Below are 26,337 nucleotides of genomic sequence, written 5' to 3' on the forward strand. Positions count from 1 at the left end.
CGAAGAAAGCATCTTCTCCAAGAAGCTGGGGTAAAGCTCGGTATTTGGCAACACATTTTTCTTCAAAATATGTTAGGCTCTAAAACTTTTTGTCAGTAGCACAAGACAGACTACGGAACAGTTTGAATCCCATCTTCTACTTTTGCGGGGTTTTGACATTTGAGAAGGACAGAGACTGTATTCACCCACATAGCTCCAAAAGGTAAGCAAAGTCAAAGCAGAAATTGATGGCTTGACTCTCAGAGGGTGAAACTCCTGTACTGAAGGCAATCCGACTTTTCATTCAAACTAGGTTAATTTTTAGCACTTCCTATCGGCCACTGAGGACCTTGACACCCTGCATTCCATTCTGGAACCTCCATTCTTGAAGGTATAAATTGATGGGTGGAGTATAAGAGTATAACAGAGGTGATTAAGAAATTGACAATTGACAGTATGATTTACATCAACATTTATTGAGGCTGACTTGTTTTGCTGTAATCAAGTCACTGGGGGCTGTGATTTCTCCCACACAGTAAAACACAAGAGTCAAGTTTTTCTTGGTGGGATTTTCTTCAAACCACCACATTTCTTGAATCCACACAGTCCATGTTTAATGGAACAAACGGAGGCGCACATGCACAATACAACAGTAGCAGCAAAAAGAAAAAAGTCAGCTCAGCAGAACACCAAAAGAAAGGTGCAATAGGGCATGGGAAAGTAAAGGTGAAAAACATGTCACCAAATTCCAAACCAAGCAGGAATTCTAAATCGTGAAAATAAGCAACTTCCTCACTTAAACATTTTTTTTCACAATAATTTTAGAAAGGGCAGCCTTGGGCCATTTTGACACTTACACTAAGCATTTCAAACAAGATCTGGAAAGAGATGGTACTGTGATGCCTTATGGGGAAGGGAAGCAGCTTAGGCAGCCTGGGAAAATTTCACATACCAAGCTTTCCTAATGTTTACTGACATTAGTCCCACTGCTACACAAGATTGACCTCTTCATTCTCAAATCTTAACAGTAGCATGTGCCCAACACAAATGGACTGGTGGCCAGAGGGAAAGAAAGGGGATAACTTCAATGGTACTGTACCTGCAAAGGGGAAGCAACTACCTAACTGTAGTGATGATTGTCTGATCTATAAAGCTGATGCTTAATAAGCTGGGATAGTCAGAGCTTGTTGCATCGCTTAAGTGACCAGCACACTGTTAACCCTGCATAAACCATATGGCTGTTGCACTCCTCACAATTTACACCTCTCCTCAGTCATTCACATCTCCCCAGGCTTCTCTTTCCCTGTATCTGATGCAGCATAGATCTTTATCTTGTTCACCAAACCTATCAGCTTCTGAGGACCCTCATACTCTGCATCCTATGTTGGAAAGAATAATTGCGTAAAATCTTACCATAACCATAGATGTCCTTTCTCTTCCATGTTGCAGTATTCTAAATGTGGGATTTCCTGCCCTCTGGCGACTCGTACATCGGCTCCTATACAAAAGCTTCAGCTTGGCTGTTGCAGTGTGTGTGGGACGTCACACGTAGGGCCATAAACCAGGGGCCATACATGTGACGTCTGCACGCACAATCCTCAGAAATTGAAGGCCAGCAGGCAGCGAATAAGGCCCAGCAGGAGGAATGCCAGTGGTTTTCAGGTGTGAGACCTGGTGTCCTACTGTAATATAGATAGCACAGGTAAGGAATAGGGCCTGGGGGAACTGGTGGGTGGGAAGAAATACTGCAACATGGAAGAGAAGGACATCTATGGTAATTGTAAGATTTTACACAACTATTCTATGTCCTATTCCTATGCTGCAGTATTCTAGATGTGGGAGCGTACCACAGCTTATGCAGATGAGAGGGTGGTGGTAGATGAAGAGGGTTCTACAAGACCCTGCAGGATTGCCCTGGCAAATCCTGTACTAGCTCTGGAAACTTGGTCCAGTTTGCAATGCTTGGTGAAGGTGTGGATAGTGACCCAAGTGGATGCTTCCAAAATGGATGCTGTGTCTAGGCCCTTCATGAAGGCCCTTGGTGGCTACAGCTTTAGTGGAATGGGCCTTGATTACCCCCCCTAGGGGTACCTTTCCATGGTGGGAGTAGCAGAAGCAAACAGCTTTCCTAATCCAGCATGCAATGGTTTGCTTGGAGACTGCCTTGCCCAGGGCTCTGGGGTGGAAGGAGACAGAGCTGGTTAGATTTCCTGATGGCTTTGGTCTTGTCCAGGTAAAACCTTATGTGCCTGTGCATGTCCAAAGAGTGCAGAATACTCTCCCCTTCGTTAGTGGAAAAAGGTGGGCAGATGGATGGATTGGTCTAAAGACAAGTCATTGACCACCTTGGACATAAAGGAGGGGCTGGTTCGCAAGGAGACACAGTCTTTGTGGAAGATGGTGTAGGGGGTACAGGCCATTAAGGCCTGAAACTCTGACACTCTTCTGGCTGAAGCGATAGCCACCAGCAGGACCGTTTTCCATGTACACATCTGTAAGGAAGAGGCCCCAGCTGGTTCAAAAGGATTTTGGGTTAATTTCTCTAGGATGTAGTTAAGGTCCCAGGGTGGGGGGATATGTTTCTTAGGTGGTCTCATGTGCAAGACCCCTTTAAAGAGCTTTACATTGAGTCTGGCAAGCAGGGGAGGTTCCAGGGGCAGGCAGGGCCGATATAGCAGAGAGATGTACTTTTACAGAAGAATAAGAGCCCCCACTTTTTATCAATTAACACAGGTAGTTCAAAACTAGGGGGACCTACACAGAGCAATGGTCCCTTTCCCTTGTGCAGACACCATTTAGTAAATCTTTCCCACTTAGCCAGGTAAAATTTTCTGGTGGTAGGTTTCTCCTTGCCTCCCTTAGTACAGACAGCACGTACTTGGGAGTACTGGTGTCTGAATGGGATCAAAGGTTCATCACCCACAGAGTCAGGGACAACATCTGTAAGTGTGGGTGTAGGAGAGTTCCTTTGTCTTGTGTCAGCAAGTCCAATTTGGAGGGTAACTTGAAGTGACTGTCCTTGGCTAGCTTGTGAAGTAGGGGGAACCAGTGCTGCCTTAGCCAGTAGGGAGTCACTAACAAGATTTTTGGTTTGTCGTCCTGTATTTTCAGGACTTTCTGAATTAGTGGGAATGGGGGGGGGGGCATAAAGGAACTTCCCCTCCCAAGAAATGCTGAAAGCGTCCATTCTCCATGCTAGAGGGGAGAGGGTTTTTGAGTAGAAGGTCTGCAGTTGCCTGTTCTGGGGGGAGGCAAACCGGTCTACTTGTGGAGCACCCCACCGGTGGACTATGTCTCTAAGCTGACCTCCCTGTTCAGCATCCATTTGTGCTGAGGCGAGGAGGCCCTGTTCAAGAGATCTGCTTGGCGGTTTGTCCTGTTGTGATAGGCCGCCTGCAGGACTAAGCTGTGACAAGAGGCTAAGTCCCATATCAGCAGGGTTAGTCTGCACAGCAGATAGACCTTTGTTCATCCGTTTGTTGAGGTACCACATCACCGCAGTGCTGTCTGGCACAATCTGGAGCACCCCTGGAACCAGAAGGGGAGTGAAGGTCTTTAGAGCTAAGACTACTCATTTCCCGGATACTGATGTGCTTGGCTTGGAGAGGGATGCCACTTTTCTTGAATCCTGCAAGATGCCAGGGTTGCTCCCCAACCTGAATTTGAGGCATCTGTATGTATTACTTGGATTGGGGGGTTGTAGTGGGAGCCCTGGGTTTATTTAGTTTGACTTTCTGTATCCACCAGTTGAATTCTGTTTTTAGACAGGGAAGTAAAGGAATGACTTGCTCTAGGGGATGTAGGTGTTGGGACAAGACATTGACGAACCACTGTAGCTTGCGCATGTGCATTCTTGCCAGTGGTAGCATGGGGATGGTCACTGCCATTAAACCCAGGAGATTGAGATATTGCCTTGCAGTCACCTTTTGGGATAGTAGGGCTTCCTGGAAGTGGGAAGGCAGGGAAAGAACCTTGTCCTGTGGAAGAAAGGCCTTTGTCTGTTCTGATTCTGCAGCCTAGGAAAATCTTGTCCTGGCCTGGGATCAGGGAGTATTGGGGAGGTTGATGGTGAACCCCAGATTCTGCAGAAGGGACATTGTTAAATGTAGATGCTTTGATAGAGCATCTCTTGACTCTGCCAGGATCAGGATGTCATCGAGATAAGGGTAAATCTGTATACCCAGAGTTCTGCAGAAGGCAACTGCTGGGGCTAGGCACTTTGTAAAGACTCGGGGGGTGGGGGGGGTGGATAAACCAAAGGGCAAGGCAGTAAATTGGAAATGAGAGGCAGTTCCAGAGAAATGTAGGAATGGTCTGTGGGAATTCCTGATGGGAATGTGTAGGTATAGGCCTCCTTTAGGTCCAGGGTGGCCATGAAGTCATTGGTTGGAAGAGGCAGCAGGGTGGGGAGAGAGCATTTTGAAGAAAGATACCTGAAGGTAAAGATTTAGATAAGACAGGTCTAAGATGGGCCTCCAGGGACCGTCTTTTTTGGGCGACCAGGAAGAGACGGAAGTAGAAATCCTTTCCTTCCTGTAGGAACAGGTTTTATGGTTCCTAGCTTTTAGAAGGTCTGCCAGAACGTGTGGCATGAGATGGGCCTGGTCTTTGGTGGGGAGAGGAATGCCTTTTCTGGGTGTTTTCTTCTTTCCAGGATAGGAAGTACCCTTTCTGGATAATAGTTAAGACCCATTGGTCTGTAGTGATGGACTGCCAAAGGGGAAGATAGACAGTAGGAAAGGTGGGCAAGGCAGTCACACATTGCTGGGGCTTCCTCTGTCCTGAAAGGATTGTCTGGGTTGATGCGGTGGAGCAGACTGTCTGGAGGTGGTAGGTCTTCTAGCCCCTCTCCTAGACCTGAAAGAGGAGGCAGAGGGTTGAGGATTACATCTCACAAAGGTGGCCTTGGCAAGGTAGGTTCATAGATTAGTACTAGGCTAATTGCCCTTGTGGGCCATTTTAAGCCTACCAATTACCCCATGTGAGAATCAAACCCTGCACCTTGTGTTTGTAAGGCAAACACCTTAACCATTATGCCAACCTCCCTCCCCTCATAAGTTCATATAATACTTGGGGATGGAGTACACCAGAAGATGCTTGATGTTCTGTCGTTCTTTGTTTTCCTGCACATTTTTAAAAATGTCTGAAGATTTTTTTTCGAAAAGGACATTGTGGTCCAGAGGGGTGTCCAAGATCTTAGACTTGAAATAGTCAGGGAGGTTCTGGAGTCTTAGCCAAGAGTACCTCCTGAGGACAGAAGCAGATGCTACTGGACCTGGTGGATGCTACTGCAGATGTACCTGTTGGGCAAAGGAAAGTTTGGAGGTAATGTCAGTCTTAATGAGGCCGTCAGGCAAAGATGCCAGCATGGAGGAGGCTTGAGAGCAAGTATAATGCATACTTGGGTCATGTATGTCTGATAATTTACGGCTCTGAAAGCCAAAGTGGAAGTATACACCTTTTCCATCATATCCATATACCTATCTTTATCAGTGGGTAGGAGGGAGGCAGTCTAGATTGCTTATCTGCAGTGGTGGCAATCACAGCTGGGACCACCAAGGGTGGTTTAACCAGGAATTTCTGGTCCTCTGGTACTTTATAGAAGCGGTCAGGACACTTAGGGGCTGCAGACTGGGAGTCTGGGACTTGGAAGATGAGTTGAAGGCATCCAAGTAAGCAGGCAGAACCAGGGGGACCGCAGAAGGGGAGGGTGATTCTACTTGCAGCAGCTCAAAGTACCTTTTTTTGGTGTCTGTCATTTGGGAAGTATGCCATTTAACATAATCCTTCATCTTGGTGATGGCCTCACCAAAGGTAATGCCCTCAGGAGGGGAATCCCCTTCCACAGACTCATCATGAGAGTAATACTCCTGGGGGGAGGCAATCTGGGAAACATAAATGAAATTTTCTGAGGATGAGAAGGAAGAATCATGTTTTTCCCTGACTTGTGGGGTCATGGGTGGGAGGGAAGAGGCAGAAGCAGGCCTAGGGTTCAGAAGAGGCAGGGTGGAGGTGGCTGAGGCTGAAGGCCTGAGGGCCATAAAGGCCTGCATTACAGAGGAGGTGAATGCCTGCCAACCTGGTGTGGCTTCTGAAGGGGAGGAAGTATGTTTAGTTTTCTGCTTCTTTTTGGCCGGGGAGGAAGTAGAAAGTGGCCTGGTGTCAGGTTTAGGCAGTAACACATCCGAAGTCTGGATCCCAGTCAGAGGTACCACCAAAACTGGTTCCCCCTGGACATCGACTGTAGTTGGAGTCTGGATAAGCTCACCTGACGTGCCAGTTGGCTGCGAAACGGCTTCAAGGGACGTCGCTGCAGTCGGATCCGCCGAGCACACCTCAACCCCTAGATCGGTAGTTGGCGGTGCATTGGGAAACAGAGAGGAAGGCAGGGAAGGCCTAGGAAACTTTGCCTTCTTGCAGGGAGGTTCGTGAACGGCCTCCAATGCAGGTTACATTTTAAGGACTAACCGCCTAAGGCACTGGTTCTCCAGTTAGCGGTTTAACGATGCCTGATGGCTGCGCAAGGTCTTGGGCACAAACAATTGACAAATAGCACAGGAGGAATGATTGTGTTCCCAGCCTAGGCAAAAAAACATCTGTCATGGGCATCATTATGGGGTATCTGGCGCCTGCACTGGCACTTTCCTGTTTTCCCCAGACATCAGCTAAAGACTACAACAACCAAACGTTAACAATAACAGGTAAAAAATAAGAAAATTAGAAACCTAACAAGTTGCTTATAAGTCTGAAGAGGCAATCGTATGATGAGAATGAAGTCTGCGAATGAAAATTTCTGGGGATTGTGTGTGCAGACGTCACATTTATGGCCCCTGGTTTATGGCTCTACGTGTGATGTCCCACGCACACTGCAACAGCCAAGCTGAAGCTTTTGTATAGCAGCCGATGTACGAGTCACCTGAAGGCAGGAAATCCCACATCTAGAATACTGCAACATAGGAATAGAAGGACATCCTGCATTCTTGAGGGTATAAATTGTTGGTCTGAGAAGAGAGAGACAAGAAGCGGACAAGTTTCACAGTACTGTTTACATCAGCTTTTTATCAAGACAAACTTTCCTATGTTTAGGTCACTGGGGCTGCTACAAGGGAAGGGTTTCAAATAGCAAGGGGTCCTTTAACTCTCTGTACGCCATGCATAGATGAGTGTGGGTAAAGACCATGAAAAACAGCTTTTGCCATCTTATAAAAAAGCATTCCAAAATGGACAAATACACAACTACAATTAGAGTGAACTGATAGAGAGAAAAATGCTACAGTTGGCTACCTTCCAAATGGTCTGTGTAACATACCTGGATATCATTGTGGGGATTCCAGTCTGAATCATAAATTATGACAGTGTCTGCTGTAGCCAAATTGATTCCAAGACCTCCAGCACGAGTAGAGAGCAAGAAGCAGAACTGCTGTGCACCAGGAGCTAAGGAAGAAGACAGATTTAAGAATGCAACTCAAACACCTGGCCTCTAATATTTTCATAAATCATGTAAACTATTGATGAAAATGTTTTCAGTTACACTAGAAATACCACAAACTCTCTCACAGATTTGGACTAACATGCTACCATAAAATGGGCTTACTTAAACCATATATTCAGTATGGTCACACAACTATACTTCATATGTTCAAACACCAACCTCAATGGTGCAGCAGAACTCTTATCTTGGAATCAGCTGCAGGTGGACTTTTCTTCCAGAGCTGTGGCTTGGCTTGTTACAGGCATTAAGACTATCACAGTAGTATGCTCAGTAAAAACACAGTAGTCCACACCTTCTCAAGTGTGCCTACAGTCAGAGAGCAAGCGAGATCTAAACTAAACTCTACACCCCTCATGATGAGAGCCTTTCTGTAATGCAGTACCTAGGTACCAGAAAGGAAAAAAGGACATCTACATGACCATACTCACCATGACAGTAGATGTCAGAGTAAGGACACACTTTCTATACTACTTTTGTACACGGTTGGTACTAGGCTATCGGCCCTAGGGCCTATACAAGCCTAGCCATAACAATTCCCTGGCTATTTCTTCCCACAATATTTACTTCCCGTGACCCCTGTCCAGCAGGTCGACTGATGTGATCCCTGGGGTGAATTTCCTATCTCCCTTCCAATCAAGGTTCCTTTTGAAGAGGGCCAAAGAGGCGCTCTGCTTGACATGTATGGGCAGTCTATTCCAGAGTCTGCGGAGTCTCTGGGTCAGGAACCTATCCCTCCAGCATGTTTTGTTCATTGTGATGACAAGGTCTAGGTCCCTGAAGTGTGTGGCTCTGATGGATTGGGATTTCGTTAAGTGAAGAATGTCCAACAGCTCTGGGTTTGAGGGTTTGACATGGCCTTGTATGTTAAGCAGAGATCGCCTCTGAGTAGATGTGACAGACTATAGCTGGAGTTTTTTTAGATGATCAGCATAGGGCATCTGCTTTAGGCCTGTGATTCTTTTAGTGAGGTATTTCTGCGGCCAGAGGTACATACCAAACGGGGCGTTGTTTTCCATAATGGGTCTCATGAGGGATGAGTACAGTGGGACGATGACCTCCTTTTTTCTGGATGAAAAGCCCTTAGTGATGAGGTGTGCCACATAGGATTTCCTGACTGTTGTGGCAATGTGGTTATCAAAGGTGAGACCACTGTCCACCTGTGTCCCCAAGTCTCTTATCACACTTTCGGTGTTTAGTGTACTGCCACCTATGTGGTAATTCATGGGTATATGTTTTTTTTCCAAATGGGATAACTATACATTTCTTGGCATCGAGCTTGAGCCCATGGCTCTGGCACCAAACATCTGTTGCTATAAGGCCCTTTTGTAGAATATCCACATAATTTGGGGATTCAATAATGGCTCCCAGTTTGCAGTAATCTGTGAACTTTGTTAGCCAGAATCCTTTAGTGTTGGCCTGTACTTCAGAAAAGTAGATACTAAACAGGAGAGGACCCAGGACTGAACCCTGTGGTACTCCACTTGTCACTGGTCTGAAGTCTGACTTGGAGTCTACTTTCACAGTGTGGGTTCTGTCAGTGAGACAGTTGGCAACCCATCTTGCGGCAAAGGGATTTATATGTAGTTTAGTGAGTATCTATAATTCCAGAGTGGGGGATGGTGTCAAAAGCCTTGGCAGATCTAGATAGCCTGTGTGAACCACCTTACACTCGTCTACGGATTTGGTGACTGCTTCAAAGAAGTCTATCAGGTTTAGGAGACATGATCTGCCTTTTACAAACCCAAACTGGGTGGGCTCCAGAGTTCGGAGATTACCAATGTCTGTTTATAAGTTCCATGATGATAGGTTCCACGGCCACGGCCTTGCAGACCAGGCTCGTTAGGCTAATGGGGAGGTAGTTTCCAGGGTCCATGGTGGCTCTCCCTTTGTGGACTGGGATATCAGTCACTGTGCGCCATTCAGGGGGCAAAAAGCCTGAGGTGAGGCAACAACTGAACATGGTACTTAGGTGGGGTGCCAGTTCATTCTGCAGTTCGTACAGAATGCAGTCTGGGATGTTGTCAGGTCCCATGGATGCTGTGTTCTTGGCTTTGGAGAGAGTGTGGCTTTTACCTGTGCAGCCGTGATTACAGGAACTTTGCATTCTTCCGGTATAGAGATGGGCCTTTTAGGGGGTGAGAGGGGGGTAAAGTTAGGACTGAACCTATCTGCCAAGATGTTGGCAATATCAGTTGGTTCTGTATATTTAGTGCCATTGTGCTGCAACTCAGAGCAGATCTGAGTGTTTCCATTGAGATTCTTGACAGATGTAGAATCAGTGACAATTTTGATTTCGTAACTAGCTTTGGGAGGATTTTATGAGGGATCTCAGCTTCTTACTGAGGCTGACCAGGGAGTTCCTCCAATTATGGGATTTTAGTCTTTTTTGCAACAATTTCTTTCTTCTGTTGTAGAGTTTGTTTATGGCAGGGGACCACCAGATTGACTTCCTTTTTTTGGAGGATAGCATCTTGGTTCAGTTAGGGATAGCACAATCCATGCACTCGTGTAAGTGCTTATAATGTGCATTTGTGTAGGATTCAGTCATACCTCTATTGTCAGTCTGCACGGGTGTCGTGAAGTTTGCCACTTCTGTCTTAAGAAGTGCGAAGTTGGCTTTGGAGAAAATTTTTTTACGGTGGTTTCCCTAATGGGGGGTGGGGGCAGGATGTGGATGTCTAGGGTGATAATCTTGTGGTGAGATCTGACCAACGAGGAACTGACCTCTAGTGTGAAACACCGGTCGCCCATGTTGGTAATGACCAGGTCCCTGGTGGGGGTGTGGTTAAGTTGATCCAAGGCGTTGGAATTTATGAATTCCAGAAAACGTTGAGCAAAAGAGTTGGCACACGAGTAGTTTTCCCAGTTAATGGTGGGGTAGTTGGAACTGCCCATTATCAGGGTGTTGGGTTACACCCTAATATTTTCCAGTGTATCAAGAAATGAGGAGTGGGAATCCTGGGGCATGGTGGAGGAGCTGTAACAAGTTAATTTGGACTGTGGTCTTGCCCAGAGAGTTAGTTGCACTAGGATAATCTCGGATGCATTATACTGAGCAACTAGCCCGGAGGTGTGGATATCCTTAATGAATATGGACATGCCTCCACCTGTAGTGTTTCGGTCCAGGTTAGGTGGTCGAAAGGTGTGGTATGAATTATAGCCTGGTAATGCAGTGGTGCTCTCTGGAGCCTTGAACCAGATCTCTGTCACTGCACAGATGTTGATGTTCATCATTTTAAGGAGTGTCTTGAGTGAATGCATTTTGAGGTTTAGACTTCTAGCATTGAGCATTACCCTCAGATTTTGCTTGCTTGTACCTGTTAAGGTGGTGAATTGGTCATTTGAACCTTGCCTAAAAAAGACACTATAGGGGTGGCAAGAGCCTTAGCCAGTATCCAGAATCCCAAGGGCGACAGGTGCAGGCCATCTCTGGCAAAGCATCGTGGTCTATCAGGTCATCCCAGGCAGACACATACTGGATCCGCTTAGAACACCACCAGAGGCTTAGCCCGTTGTTGAAGTTAATAATTTTGTCTTTGTACTGTGGCATAATTCTGGGTGATGGCAGGATGCTACTCAGGGCTAGGGTAATACCTAATTGGGCTACAAGATCAGAGAGCTCCTCCATGTCTCTTTTCATGTAGTCCAGGGAGGTACGTCTCGGGTCATTCACACTAGCATGGACAGAGTGTCATTTGTACTTGTTGTGGAGTGACCAGAGTGTGTGCGCTGTGTGGCAGATCCTGGCACCCAACAGGCAGCTGACAGTAACTTTCTCCCTGCTTAGCCTGGTGAGTGGAACATCAGTGTGCCTGACTATAGAATCACCTATGACTAGAGTGTTGGGTACTTGTTATGCCTGATGGGCTGTGGTTGAGTGGCACACTGAGTTTGCGGGCAGTCTCTCATTTGGGTTGTGGTGGAGGTTGCTTGAGTTTCTGCTTTGGAGGTCTCTTTTGCTTGAGCAGATTTTTATTGAGAGCCTCCGCGAATGTAGGTGTGTGTTGTGTTTCTGTGTGTGTGTTTTGGTGGTGTATGATTTGAGGGACTATGTGATGAGTGTGGTGTGGTCCAAGTGTTTATCTTCGCCTCTTGTCAAGTCCAGTCTTGGGTGAAGAGAGCTTTGCTTCCAGTTTGGCTATATAAGTGCATCTCTCACAGGTTGTAGTGTTGGGTGGTAGGAGGAGAGGGTTGTCTGTGTACAGAGGCAATTGCTGCATTGCCCTAAGATGCCCAGATTCATCAGGTAGACAGGAGAAAACACCGGGAGCTGACCCCTGGACATGCCTGGACAGGTGCTCACTTATTAAGTACTAAAAACGGTTTCCTCTAGACAAGTGAGGAAAGTTGAGTGCTGTAGTAATTTGCAGCTTATTTAGTGCTTACGAGTTCTGAACAAGTGCTGAGCTCAAACAGATTTTAGTGCTAAAAATAAATAACTGGCTAGTTCTAAGGGAAAATTTGAAGAGCAGACTATTGTGCTGGGAATAGTTTAACCCTAGCTAAGCAGCAATGCATAAAGTGTATTTTAAAAATAACAGTAGCAAATGAGCAAACTGATTTAAACAAATTAACCAATAAAAAGCTAAAAACTGAGCCCATTCCAGCAGTCTTCGATCAGACAAGTTCTAACTGCACACTCCTTCCACAAGCGTGCAGGGGGACCTTCTCCAAAAAAAGATGATCTGGATTAGTGCTCAAGTTATACAAAGCTAGATTCGGGTCTGAATTTAGTCTATGCTACAGCACACAAGTCGTACCAATTTCAGAAAGAAACAGTTCAAATAAGCAGGCACAATAAGCCTTTAACCAGAAACTCCCAGCTCAGAAGGGCAAAATCTATCCTCTCCTCCCACAAGAGTGCAGACCACACCTTCTTAATGTAAAATACGTGGCCAGAAGCCCAACTGCTTAAACCAGAACCAATACACTTAGAATAACCGACACTAAGCCTTCAATCAGCAACTTATAAGGATGTAAGCTACCTGTCCTGCCACAACAGTGCAGACCACAAACCTTCTTAATGTAAAACAACTGGTCTGAAGCCAAAGTGCTTCAACCAAAGGCTTAGAATAAGTCATCAGGCTAACAAGCAGTAATAAATGCAGCAGAATAAATGCAATTAAGTACTTCTAAGAACAAGCAGCAAAATAAAGAGTAGGCCAGATCCTCAACCCACTTAGTACCACTAATACCTATACCCTGTTGTGGTGACAGTCACCATAACCAATCACCTACAGCCAAGGTTTATACTGCAGAGTGGCTAGAACTGATTTGGGGAGCAGCCTGTGGTCTACATTCTCCTATCTAGGGAATGCTATGCACCACACTTGATGTCTGGAGAGAATGGTTTGTGCTACTCTTCCCCTGATAGGCTGGGTGCACTCTTATACCGCTCAAATTCAAATGGGAGGACTGGGTTTGAACCCATTACCATCCATCCCTGAGGTGGAAACACCCAGCATGATTTTTGGGAAGTGACAAAGGAAAAACATGCAAACTCCACAAAGTGAACAGAGGTCAGGATCAAACCCTAGACCTTGTTGTCTGTGAAACAAAAACCTTGCCCATTATGTTGTCCCCCATGATACTATAAGTTGCAGTAACCATCTGAGAAGTCGATACCAAACACACAGAAATCCACTGTTGTATTTTCATCTAAAGTGCCGAGGGAACAAGGAGAAAGGAAAAAAGAAACAGAAAAAGGACCAAAACAAAATTCCAACTGACGGCGAGCCTGTGTTTGTAGGAATGAGTTGCGCCAGCAGACTGGAATTCATTTAGCTCACAAGTCAAACTAAACCTTTTTTAATGGACATGGACTGCGAAACTGAAACTGACCAGTACTACTGTATGGTATAGACACTTGGGCAATAAAGGCAGAACAGATGAAGAAACAAGAGGTGATGGAGATGAGGTGCCCGAGATGGGTCGTAGGATGCACACTGTGGAACAGACTAAGAAATGAGGACATAAGAGCAGAAGCCAAAGTAGTTCCAACTGCAGAAAAGGTCAGAGAACAGAAAAGAGTGGTTTAGGCACGTGTGTAGAAAAGCAGAAGACAAATGGTGAAGATATGGGAAAGAAAGAAGGCAGGAGGAAATGGCATCCAGCAAAGAGATGGATGAACTGTGTGAGCAAGACCTGTGACAGTCAGACATGAGTGTCGAAGAAAGTAAGAGTGTGGCACTGTAGAGAGATGGCAACAGTTGACATGACACCTCGACCCATATAGAAAAAGGGGTTTGATTATGGGTTATGAAGGTGTGTTGAGGGGGGGATTTGATGGGAGGAAAGAGCTCAGATTCACAGCGGTTTGCTTTCAGGGCCTTGGCCCTGAGGAACTCCCAGGCTTTCCCTTTTAGTCAGCCTGCCTTTTTCTCACACTGGCCTCGACCTTTTTGGCCATTTACCTTTGTCTAGCAGTGGTGAAAAAGGTAGGAGAGGGGACTATCCCTGGGGGCATGAAAGAGAAGCGGGGGTTCAAAAAGAGAGGTGCATTAGGGACCTGCACTTCTTTATGATCTGGCCTCAGCCAGGCATGCCTCCTGCAGACAGACCCCATTACTGCCACCCTACATGATCAGTAGCATTACAACCACACCTGACAGTGGGGGGGGGGGGGGGTTAGGCTGCAAAAATCTGGTATTTTATCTGTCAGGCCCTTCTCTTTCATTTTGTCAACCTTGTTCTTCAGCTGGGGACATCAGTTCCTCTGTATGGCAATTAAGGGCTCTGAAATCCAAGGTGGAAAAGTTGGACTTTCTTCCCAAAGCAGTCACCATCCCTTACTTTATCACTGGGAAGCTGGGTCTTTGCTGCATCCCCACTAGACCCTTTTTGCTATAATCCAAGGATGCCATAGCTCGATCTGTAGTAGGATTTTGTACAGGTACTTGCAGGAATCCATGCCTTTACAAAAATATTATCTAGGAGCAGAAGGCTGGCTTTTAGATGCACTGGTAAATGCAACTTGAGGCTTCAAACACACGAGAAATAGTAAAGGGTTTTTGGCTATGTCAAGTCCAAAAGTTCTCTGTACCTCTTTTTGGGCTGCTAGGGCATCCTTAGACTGACAAAGTGATTCTTCCTCCTGTTGAAGGTATCAACAAATGAGAAATAGTCTGATACAGAAGCAATGGATAAAGCGTCCACACAGTCTGCCTCAAAACTAAGGGGGAAAACAAGAAGTTATGTAACTCACCATAACGTTTGATGAATGTAGCCCATCTCGCCTCACATTCTTACCTGTGGGTTCAGAGCCGAGCCTCAGCTCCGACTCAGCCATACTCCAGCTTGAAGTCTTCAATTGTCTCGTGGGTAAGAGGTATCCCCATGGTGCAGTGCACCTATTCCCCAGATCTGGTTTGCAGTGAGCTCACATCCACACACAAACACGTCGAGAGGAAGAACCAACTCAACCTATCAAGGAGGAGTGCTGAAACCAGAGACTCGATCTCTAGGTCCTCCAGGAGGGGGTAGGTGGGTGGGTTAGTAAGAATGTGAGGCGAGATGGACTACATACATCGAACATTATGGTGAGTACATAACTTCTTGATGTTATGTAATCCAATCTCGCCTACATTCTTACCCGTGGGACAGCGTGCCTAGCACCTAGACCTTGGGTGGCTCACTGTAAAATACTCCTGAGCATTGTGGAACCAAATGATGATCTGCCCCTTGATACCAGATCCAATTTGTAATGAGTAATAAAGGTGTGAGGAGATGCCAAGTAGCTGCAGCACAATCATCCATAGACATCCTGGCCTGAAAGGCAATAGAAGTAGACACCGAACGTGTAGAGTGAGCCTTTACCTTGAAGGGTAATTCCTTGCCATTTGAAGAATAGATGAAGGAAATGCAGCTAGAAATCCATCTGGACAGAGTTACTTTGGAAACTGAAGTCCCTAGTCTGTTTTCAGAAAAGGAGACAAAGTTGGTCAGATTTTCTAAAATCCTTTGTTCTATGTAAACAAACGCAATTGTCTGTGGACATCCAGCTGATGAAACTTAAATTCTGCCTTGTTAGAGAATCCAGGAAAAAACGGGCAACTCAATAGACTGGTTGAGGTTACCACCGAAGCAACCTTAGGCATAAAGGAAGGATTAGGTCCTTAGCGAAACCCTATCCTTGTGAAATATCAAGGGGGCCGGACTGATAAAGCTTGGAGTTCAGAGATCCGCCTAGCCGAAGTGATGGCCATCAAAAACAGCGTCTTTCAAGACGAAAATTTAAGGTCACGGGTTGCCGCAGGCTCAAAAGGAGGTGAGGTAAGCTGCTGTAGCACAAAATCAAGGTTCCATGGCAAACAGGATCAAAGATCGGAGGTCAAAGTAGCATAGTCCCTTTGAGAAAGGCCCTACAAAGTCTATGCACCATTATATTAGGTTCATTAGCAAAATGAAAAGAAAAAATGGCTGCCAACTGTACTTCAATAGTTGCCGCAGCAGATCCCTGACTAAACAGTTGAGATAGAAACTCTAAAATCGATGAGGTCGAAGCTGTGTAGGGATCAATCTGTCTTTCCTGAGCCCAAATGGAAAATCTCTTCCACTTACTGGAATAAATCTTCCTAGTAGGCGGCTTGTGGAAGGAAGACAGAATATGAACCACCTCCAATGAAAAATCATGAAGCTTGACTAGGGACGGAATTGGAACAGCCATGCTATCAACCTGAGGGTTTGGATGAAGGGGTGGAACTGCCCTGACATACGAGTCAACAGAACCGGCTCTGGGTCCAGAAACCACAGCTCGTCCATTAGATACGGGTGAAGAAATGGGAACCAGATCTGAAGAGGCCAGTGTGGAGCAATCAGTATCATTTTGCTTCCCAAAGACTGTGCTTTCTGAATAACCTTCATTATCAGGGGAATTGGAGGGAAGGCATAGAGAAGACCGGAGGGCCAATTGTGAACAAGAGCGTCCATGGGTGTTTCCCCTTCTGGGGGAATAAGGGTGAAGTAGCTGCTGCATTTGGCATTGAGGAGGCTGGCAAACAGATCCCAGCAAGGCTGACCCCCATCTGCGGAAAATCCGTTCTGCCACCTGTTCGTTCAGGGACCACTTGCGAGGCATCAGAATAGCTCTGCTCAGCCTGTCGGCAATCATATTGGACTTCCCCGGAATGTGCGTTGCCACTAGAAAGCTCTGGGAAGATCCTGCCCACTGCCACACTCGAAGAGCCTCTCTGCAAAGGGCATACGACCTGGTTCCTCCCTGTTTGTTCAGATACCAGACCAGAGATTGTCCGAGTGGATTGCAATTGTCCCAAGAGGAAGAAAGCTGTGAAGTGCTTGCAATGCTAACAGCACCGCTTTCATCTCTAAGACACTGATATGCAAATGGATCTTGTGTTCCTGCCACGTGTCTTGGACAGTCATGCAGAGATAATGCCCCCCCCACCCGATCTGGGAGGCGTCCGTGGTCATAGTGGTAATCAGAGGAGGAAGAACGAAAGGCATACCAGTGTTGAGATTGCTGGTATGAAGCCACCAGCGCATATCCTGCTTGCACCTGTCGGTTATTACAATAAGATGGGAGAGAGGAAGGTGCTGAAGAGACCATTGGGCAAAAAGTAGCCACTGAAGAATCCTCATGTGAAGTCTTGCAAGAGGGACTAGCATAATCGTGGCAGCCATGGTATCAAACAACTGGAGGACCACTTTTGCCTTGACCTTCTTCAGTGGTAGTAGAGCGTAGACTTGTTGCTGTAAAACCCGAATTCTTTCTTCTGGCAGGAAGACCCTCATGAGCACTGTGTAATTTGGCGCCGATAAAGGTGACACGCTGCAAGGGCAACAATGCAGACTTTTCCCAATTCAAGGCGATTCCTAGACTTTTGCACAGTGCAGTAGTGGTGTCCCTGGTCTGTAGAAGTAGAAGTAGATGCCTGGTGGTGGCAGACAGGAGCCAGTCATCCAGGTACGGAAACACTTGAAATCCCATATGTCTCAAGTGAGCCGTTACCACTGCCATGCATTTGGTTAACACCCTGGGGGCTGTGGTGAGACCAAAGGGCAGGGCGCGAAACTGAAAATGACTGGCTCCCAGCCGGAAGCGTAGGTGACTTCTGGATGCCTTGTCCATTTTTATATGGTAGTAAGCATCCTTGAGGTCGATGGAGCACATCCACACATCTTTCCCCAATAATGGGGGCACTGACTGTAACGTGACCATGTGGAACTTGGACTTCTCTACATGAAGGTTCAAACGGCCGAGATCCAAAATGGGTCTCAGGTCCCCTGTTCTTTTTGGCACCAAAAAGAATCTGGAGTAAGTCCCTAATCCTACTTGGTCTGAAGGGACGGGCTGGATGGTTCCTTTTAACAGCAACATTTGAACTTCTAAGGTTGTGGAATCCCTTTGACTGGGTGGAACGTCTGGAATTCTTTTGTTTGGAGGAGGAGATGAAAGAAAGGGTATGTAATAACCTCTGGAGATTATCTCTAATACCCACTCGTCTTGGGTGATGTCGCGCCAGGCTTCTGGGTATAGAGAAATGCGACCCCTGACTGGCTCCAGAGACACACAGTCGGGTCTCCTCTCAGGAGCTCTGGTAGGGGGAGCCACAAAAGGAATCGCAGTCCCCATGGTTACGCTGGCCTCCCCTGCCTCTAGGGCGGAGTCTACCTGAATTTCCACCCCCTCCTCTGCCTCTGGAGGGGGAATCCCTTTGTGTCATGAAAAAACATCTGCGATTTTCTGAGCCACATTTTCCCACCCTTCTGGCCCTTCGGATAGATAAGGTCTAGAAGGCATCGAAAAACGGACTCCCACGGCAGACAGGGTTTATCCTTCCTGCTCGCACCTAGTGAGAGTATCCTTCACCTTGGTTCCAAATAAGGATGAACCATCAAAGGGTGTGTTGGTGAAGGTAAACGAAGGCCTCCGCGAAGTTGCACAGGCGCATCCAGGAGTGTCTCCTAAGAGAAACTCCAGAACCCGCAGACCTGCTCGCTCCATCGGCTACGTACGAGATCAGCCTCATGGAGGAGTTAGCAATAGAATTTAGGGTAGACATCTGTGCATTGACTGAGTCACAGCATCAGAAACATTACCCTGTAGAGAATCTCCCAATTCCTTTGAGATCTCTTTGGAGCAGTAAAAAATGCGAAAAGTAGTTCAGAGACCACAGTGTAAAGGCCGGTTAAGAGAACACACGCTTCCCATACCTGTCCATAGCCCTGGACTCCTTGTTAGGGGGATGGACAGTAGATGAAGTTTCTGCAAGTTCCTTCTCGGTGGCTGGCTGCCACCACCATGGCATCTACTGAAACTCCTTTTAAAAGGAATTCTCTATCAGGGGGAGTGGACAAAAACTTGGGTCTCCTAGGGACTGGTTCCAGTGTCTGGAGTTTCCCAAACCTTTTGACAAACAAGGTCCAGGAGTTCGTCAAATGGGGGAAAAACACAAGAGGCAGAGGGGTGGGAACCAAAGGCCTTCAGGAACACAGACTCCTCCTCAGAAGGGGCTTTAGATGGCCAGTCATCTCTCTCTCAGTATTTCCAAGATATCTGAAAAAGAGATATCATCAAAAGACGACTTAGGGGACCCCCTCTGACTCCTCGAGGTCGGTGTCAGATGTGAGGAACTTATCATGGGAGTCAATGTGCTTCCTCTTGCACACTCTCTTTCTGGGCGGCTCCTCATGTAAAAAACCCAGGGAGGCTTCAGAAAGCTGGGGATGACTCATGGAGGTATCCTGAGGCCTTAGGTCTCCGCTGTCCCTAGATAGAGGGTGATCTGATACCGATATCGGTGCTGGAGGGGGGAAGAGTGTCGGTGCCATAGGATGCAAATGACCTGGCCAGCACACTCCTCATGACCTCGAAGGCTGATCCCCCTGGCTCCGAAGGTCGACTAACCGCAGAAGACAACCTCGGCCCCGACTGGAGAACTGTGGACCCTGGACCCCATGGACGGCGCCGATGGGGTCGGAGCGGAGATCGGAGCAGAGGAGCCGGAAGGGGCAACTGGAGCCGATCTCGAGGCATCAAACGGAACAGACAGCTCTGGCTCCAAAGAAAGGTGAGGAGAAAAAGCAAAAGCTAAAGGGGGGGATGGGCTCCGGAGCAGATTGGGCTGGTGCCGAAAGTAATTTAGCCAACACCGATGACTGAAGTAGTTTCTTCACTCTATCGACAGTCATCAGAAAGTGGCCTGGAGGATCTAGAAGATATGGTCGGGGATCTGGATCTCCCTATAGAGCGAGACCTATGAGTAGGGGAGACCGGTCATAAAACTGGAGACCGGCTCCGAACTGACATCTGACCTCGGGTCCAATAAACCTGGAGTCAAAGTAGACATCACAGAAGCACAATCTTCTATCGGCTCCAAAGGCAGTGGAGCCGAAGAAGCTATAGTGGTCTTAATTTTCTCCTGTGGCTCAGAGGAGACTGAGCCAGAGAGCACTTCTTAGACTTTTTATCCGACTTAACTGATTTGGGAGAAGACTTGGAACTGGAGGATCTCTCCAAATCCTCTTCAAAAGATGGTTTCAGCAATCCTCTCAAAATCAGCTTGTTCTTCCTCTCTTGCAGCACGTGGGGGCTAAAAGCGTGACAGAACAAGCAGGATTCCTGTAAATGAATAGCCCCCCGAAGCAACACACACACACACATACAGAATGCCCATCTGACAGACATTTTGTTGTTACACTGAACACATTTTTTGAAGCCCGAAGGCCTGTGCTCTTTAGACTCCTTGGACATGTTGAGACAAGCACACACACACACACACAGGGGAAAACGGTAGGGCACCTTCACCAAAAAAACAAGAAGTGCGGGAAACCAGCATCCAACTCAAACTGCCTAGAGACCACAAGGTAACCACAGGGAGGACTAGGTCCTCTAAGTTAAACGGGCCTAGCCCGTAAACACCAGGTAAAGCGGGATACCAGAAGAGACACTAACTTGCTAAAAGTAAAAATTACACACACACTAGCTATTAAAATAGCTTTTGGAGATGCCAAATTCAATAAAAGTAGTAAACTTGTACTTGGCCATGGCCAAGAGCGAGACTACGTCCGAGCTGTACAAGCGGCAAACGAGATCTGGGGAATAGGCGCATTGCACCATGGGATACCTCAGCCATTAGCCAATTGAAGACTTCGAGCTGGAGTATGACCGAGTCGGAGCAGAGGTTCGGCAACGAACCCACGGGTAAGAATGTAAGCAAGATTGGACTACATATCATCTGCTCAACATAGACCAGGTCATAAAATCCTCCAAAGCTAGTTATGAAAATAAAATTGCCAAAGATTCCAAAGACAACCACATGACATTCTATAGCTATGTCAAGAATCTAAATGGCAATGCTCAGATGTGCTCTGAGCTACATCAGAATGGCATTAAATATACTGATCCCAAGGATATTGCCAATATCCTGGCAGATCGATTCAGTGCCAACTTCACCCCCCAAAGGGCCCATCTCAATACCAAAAGATTGCCAAATTCCAGTAACAGCTACACAGGTAAAAACGGCACTCTCCAAAGCTAAGAATACAGCATCCATGGGACCAGACGGCATCCCAGGCTGTGTACTACATGAACTACAAAATGAACTGGCACTCACCTAAGTGTCATGTTTAATCATAACCTCACCTCAGGCTTTGTGCCCACTGAGTGGCACACAGCTACAGTCATCAAACTCCATGAGGGGGGGATCCACCTTGGATCCTGGGAACTACTGCCCCATCAGTCTGATGGGCCTGATCTGCAAGGCCATGGAATGTATTATCATGCAACTTATAAACAAAGACATTGTCAACCTTCAAACACTGGACCCCACCCAGTTTGGGTTCGTGAAGGGCCGATCTTGTCTCCTGAACCTGACTGACTTCTTCAAATCAGTCTCCAGAGCTGTGGACGAGGGTAAGGTGGTCCACACAGCCTATCTGGACCTCGCCAAGGCCTTCAACACCATCCCCCAGTCTGGAATCATAGATAAACTTACTAAGCTGGGCATTAATCCCTACGTCACTCAATGGATTGCCAACTGTCTTACTGACAGAACTCAACACTGTAAAAGTAGCAATCCAGCTCCAGACAAGTGACAAGTGGAGTACCTCAGGGTTCAGTCCTGGGACCGCTGTTTAGCATCTACATCTCTGAAGTACAGGCCAACACTAAGGGACTCTGGCTATCAAAGTTTGCACATGACTGCAAACTGGGAGCCATTATTGAATCCTCAAATGATGTGGATATTCTACAAAAGTGCCTTACAGAAAAAGATGCTTAGTGTCACAGCCATGGGCTCAAGTTCAATGCCAAAAAATGTATAGTTATCCCCTTTGGGAAAAATACATGTACCCATAAATTATCACATAGGTGGCAATACACTCAACACCGAAAGTCTGATGAGACTTAGGGACACAGGTGGACAGTGGTCTCACCTTCAATAACCACATCGCAACAGTCAGGAAATCCTATGTGGCACACATCACTAAGGGCTTTTCATCAAGAAAAAAAAAGGTCACTGTCCCACTGTAGTCATCCCTCATTAGACCCATTATAGAATACAATGCTCCGTGTGGTATGTACCTCTCAAGACATCTGCAACAACTGGAAAGGCCGCAGAAATAACTCACTAAAAGAACCACAAGCCTAAAGCAGATGCCCTATGTTGACAGTCTAAAAAAACTCCAGCTATACTCGGTCGCATATAGTCTGCTCAGTCGATCTCTACTTAACATACAAGGCTATGTCAAACCCAGAGCTGTTGGACATGCTACACAAAGAAATCCCAATCCCTCAGAGCCACACGCTCCAGGGGTCTAAACCTTGTCATCACAATGAACAAAACATGCTGGAGGAACAGTTTCCTGACCCAGACACTCACCAGACTCTGAAACAGACTGCCCATACATGTCAAGCAGAGCATCTCTTTGGCCCTCTTCAAAAGGAACCTTGACGATTGGATGGGGAGATAGGAAATTCACCCCAGGGAGCACGTCAGTCGCCCTGCTAGACAGGGGTCCAGGGAAGTAAACATCGTGGGAAGAAATAGCCAGGGAATTGTTATGGCTAGGCTTGTATAGGCCCTAGGGCAGATAGCCTTGTACCAACCTATGAACCTATATACCTCTGCATCAGAAGAAACAAATTCCTCAATGGGGATTATTCCCTCTTTCTTTAGTGACTTCTGATGCTATGCCTGGTCTGAACATGGCTGCAGGTTCTTGCGCAGTACAAAGTCCTGAGCAAATCACACCAGATTTTAAGACATGGCACTGAAGGAGCATCCTCCTCTCTGTTTAATGGTGTACAGGTTTCCCATTCCATTAAGTAGAGCCCTTCCCTGGCCCTCTTCACATGCAATTTGGATCAATGGATGTGGAATCGCAAATTCCCACCTTGGATAGCCCCCATGTCCCTTATAGACAGGGGCAGTCTAAGATACTCAATGCACAGGCACAAATCCATGCCATTCTTTTGCCCCTAGGGGCCATATATTATGTAAAATTGGGTTGTCTAGGCTTGTAAGGGCCCTTAAGCCGTTAGTCTGGCAATTTTCTATACATCTCCATGATTAGGCATCTTCTGGTTCCCTGTGATTACTTTCCATGTTCCTTCCAGCTTAAGCTGAGGCAAGTCAGCAGTATTCCAAGCCTGATACTGTGGCCCTACTTCTGGGTGTGGTGACCTCTTAACAGCTCTCCACTTGTAATTGAGAAAATATAACCTTTTAGTTAAACGGTCATCCACAAAGACAAGAACCAAGGGAACACTGCCCTTGCCATCTCATCAAAAAACATGCACTGAATGCAGAGCCCTGTAAAGAAATATCCCAACCAACAAAGCTGAAAGGCTTAATTTTAGAAGGGTATGCTATCATCCAAGTGCTCTGCAGTCCCATGAGGGGCATCACCAAAGGCCTTGGCCCAAGCAAACATCGAAACAGTAGGTTGCAAACATGTGAACTGACAAGCCAGGAGTCTTCCTCGCAAATGTTTCTCTTTTTACTGTTCTCAGTGGGGCTTCCACAGATTTAGCAAATTCCACTGCAGTCCTGGAAAAGGTGCAGTGCCTTTTTCAGTTCAAGCAGCCCTGGAGAGATTTCAATCTCTGCTCATCTTCTGGCTGAATTGGGCACCATCTTGACAGGAAGTGACATCATGCGACATCACCAAACAAAATGCACACATTGGTTACAGAAAACACTTAAGGTATTTGTTTCCTATAAGTTTTACCTTTATAGTCTCACATCTACAGTCTGACAATTTTATACAAGTTAAGCATAAAAGTATTAAAGATTTTTAGCCAAGTGAGTACTTAGCTGTACCATGGAAGCTGGACTGGACAGAATGAGAAAGCTTTAGTAGCTAGCATGACCTTACATACTGAGGCAAGACTGAACTAAATTGCATAAACACCCCTCTTACATCACACATATGCCGACATCCAAGTGGGAGAGTACCAGCTCAGCCGGGGAAGGACACCTTCTGCAACAGAAGTCAAACATGATCATTGCAACAAATCAGTCATACAAGGGTATTGCTATACTCCAAGGATCCTGTGCCGTTATCCAAACTAGGTATAATGCTATGAATGCAAAGAAAAGCGACTTAAATATCTCACAGTACTCCATAAAAATACCCTTTTGAGCACAGTAAGAAGAAATACAAAAACTAAAATACTACACCTAGAGCTAACAACTGAAAATACTGTACTCTAGGACAAAACTGTTATGACACCCACTGCAGACAGCCTGCTGAAGTCAACCCCGAGTGGCTGTACTGTCAGGGTGGTGGGTATGCCACTATATCACTTAATAGCAAGACCACATTATCATGGAGCAGCAGACCCACCCTCAAAAGCACAGGATGACTGATGACCCCCCCCCCCCAATGATGGCACAGATGCCCATGTCAGCCCCTGGGGTTGGAATAAGTTCATGCCAATCAACTCTCATTGCTGCTTTAACACATACACTGCAAATTATGCCCAGGGATAAGAACAGATGGGCAGCGGTTGGATGGCACAGGGGCCAAAAAATGGAGAAAAAAATCTGGCATCAAAGGAAGACTACTTGTGGAGTACTACTTTTAAATGTGGACAATGCAACATGTGAAGTACATGGGTTTGTGTGGACATGAGTTAAGTTGAGGATATGGCAGAAACTCTTAAGGTCCACTGTCATAGCATTTAAAACTAAAGACTCCATAGGTCACATTACACACAAACACACAGACGTACATTAATGTACATAAACAAGTAAGCAGTGTGAATGCATACCATTCAAGTTTGCCATTACATTAATTTAAAATTAACAGTACGTGTAACTACTTTACATTTTAAAAAAATACCATTATGTCGATTTAAAACCAACTCTACAGAAAGCTCATCAGGGGGCTTTTAACTATAAAAGTGTTAACACATTCCAAAGAAAATGTAACAAGTGGAACTTTCACTCCTTAAGTAGTATGATTAATTCTCAAAATGCCACATTTATGAGTGGTTTCTTCAATGGTATTACCATATATACATTATTTAGCAAGACTGCTCTTTGCGAATATCTGATCTTCCTTTAGGGACTGTTCCTGCTGCTGTGCGATTTTACTTGAACGCATGACCTCAGTAGCCTCTCTCAACAACGCCTGAATATCAAAATTTTAGTTGCTTTTCTTCCTGGAACTTTAATGTATTTGTCTTCTAAGAACTCGGACCTTGCTTTAGTCCTCTGACCACCCTCAAGCTTCAGTCATTAAACTGTCAAATGGCTTCTGCATCTCTACTCTGTCTCCAATGTGGAAAATAGAGTGTTATGTGAGATTTCTGCACCCACTGACTTCTTTTTACAGTTTTCCTTTACTTGTACTGATTTTCAGATGTAGGTAATGTAAGTGAAGTAGGCAACTTACTTTGCAACCTTCTGCCCACTAACAGACAAGAGTGAGCAACTGCAAAACAGAATCCCTACATTCCAAAACTGTAAAACGACAATCCTCACAGCAGCTGCTGCTGTTCTTGTCAGCTTTTTCAGTGCTTGGAAAGGCCTCTCCACATACTCACTGGACTAGACAAATGTCCCAAATTCACAACCATACACTTATGAATTTTTGATTTGACTGCTATAAGACATTACACTAGATATCCTAATCTTGAGGATATGGACTTTACTGCATTAACAGTACTTGCCTCTGTTGGCTTACTTCAGGGAACGTTCCAATAATGTCTACTTGGGAGACAGTAGGCTTCTTTGAAATGAAGCAAACCTGTACCCACTCAACTCCATGGATAAAAGATGCTCTTAACTACAGGATGACAGAACATATCAAGTAACATTGCCACTTCTGGATGGATTACTGTTAAGGAATGCACTGCAGACAGCACAACCCCACATTTCTTGCACTGCAGTTGATATTCTAGGATAATGCATACCTTATATTACTCATTACTTGCACTTTTCTACTGCCAAATGTGATTCATGTAGCCTACCAAGTATTTGTCTTCTCAGCTAACTAGAAGCTGCCTTGTCATTTCTGAAAATCAAGCACTGAAAACAATGCATTTCTTCCTTGAATACAAGAGAATTTTTCTTTGCTGCTGATTTTTGTTCAGGCCAACCTTTCAATGCAACATCTCATACTAACTGCACTTTTAAGAAATCAGTACCTCTCTGGAACTATTTTTTCACACGGTCCTTGGTAATTACAAACTTTAGCCTCCTCAAATAAAAATCTCAAAGTCCATCACTTCACTAAAAATGTCTGGTAAATACGTTCTACTCAACATATCCGCAATGTATTTTTACCAAGTATTTCACTTCTGTAGCTAAATCAACATTCTTCAAAACAACAAAAGGTGCCTTGTACAAAGATGGAGTACATTCCACAAGGGTTTTTGATCACTTTTCAGCTGCATT

General features: G+C 45.9%; 1 protein-coding gene across 1 annotated transcript in view; it reads right to left on the minus strand.

Annotated features, from left to right (window-relative positions):
- Nucleotides 1-26,337, minus strand: part of LOC122807962 (chromodomain-helicase-DNA-binding protein 4-like) — a 1,347,878-nt gene that overhangs the window by 675,874 nt on the left and 645,667 nt on the right. The window contains exon 17 of the mRNA XM_044078994.1: nucleotides 7,289-7,413. Coding sequence (XP_043934929.1) covers nucleotides 7,289-7,413 — 125 coding nt within the window. The remainder of the gene's footprint in view (nucleotides 1-7,288; nucleotides 7,414-26,337) is intronic.

The sequence above is a fragment of the Protopterus annectens genome, chromosome 8.part0 (assembly GCF_019279795.1).
Source record: "Protopterus annectens isolate FY-2018-M chromosome 8.part0, PAN1.0, whole genome shotgun sequence".
NCBI lineage: Eukaryota > Metazoa > Chordata > Ceratodontiformes > Protopteridae > Protopterus > Protopterus annectens.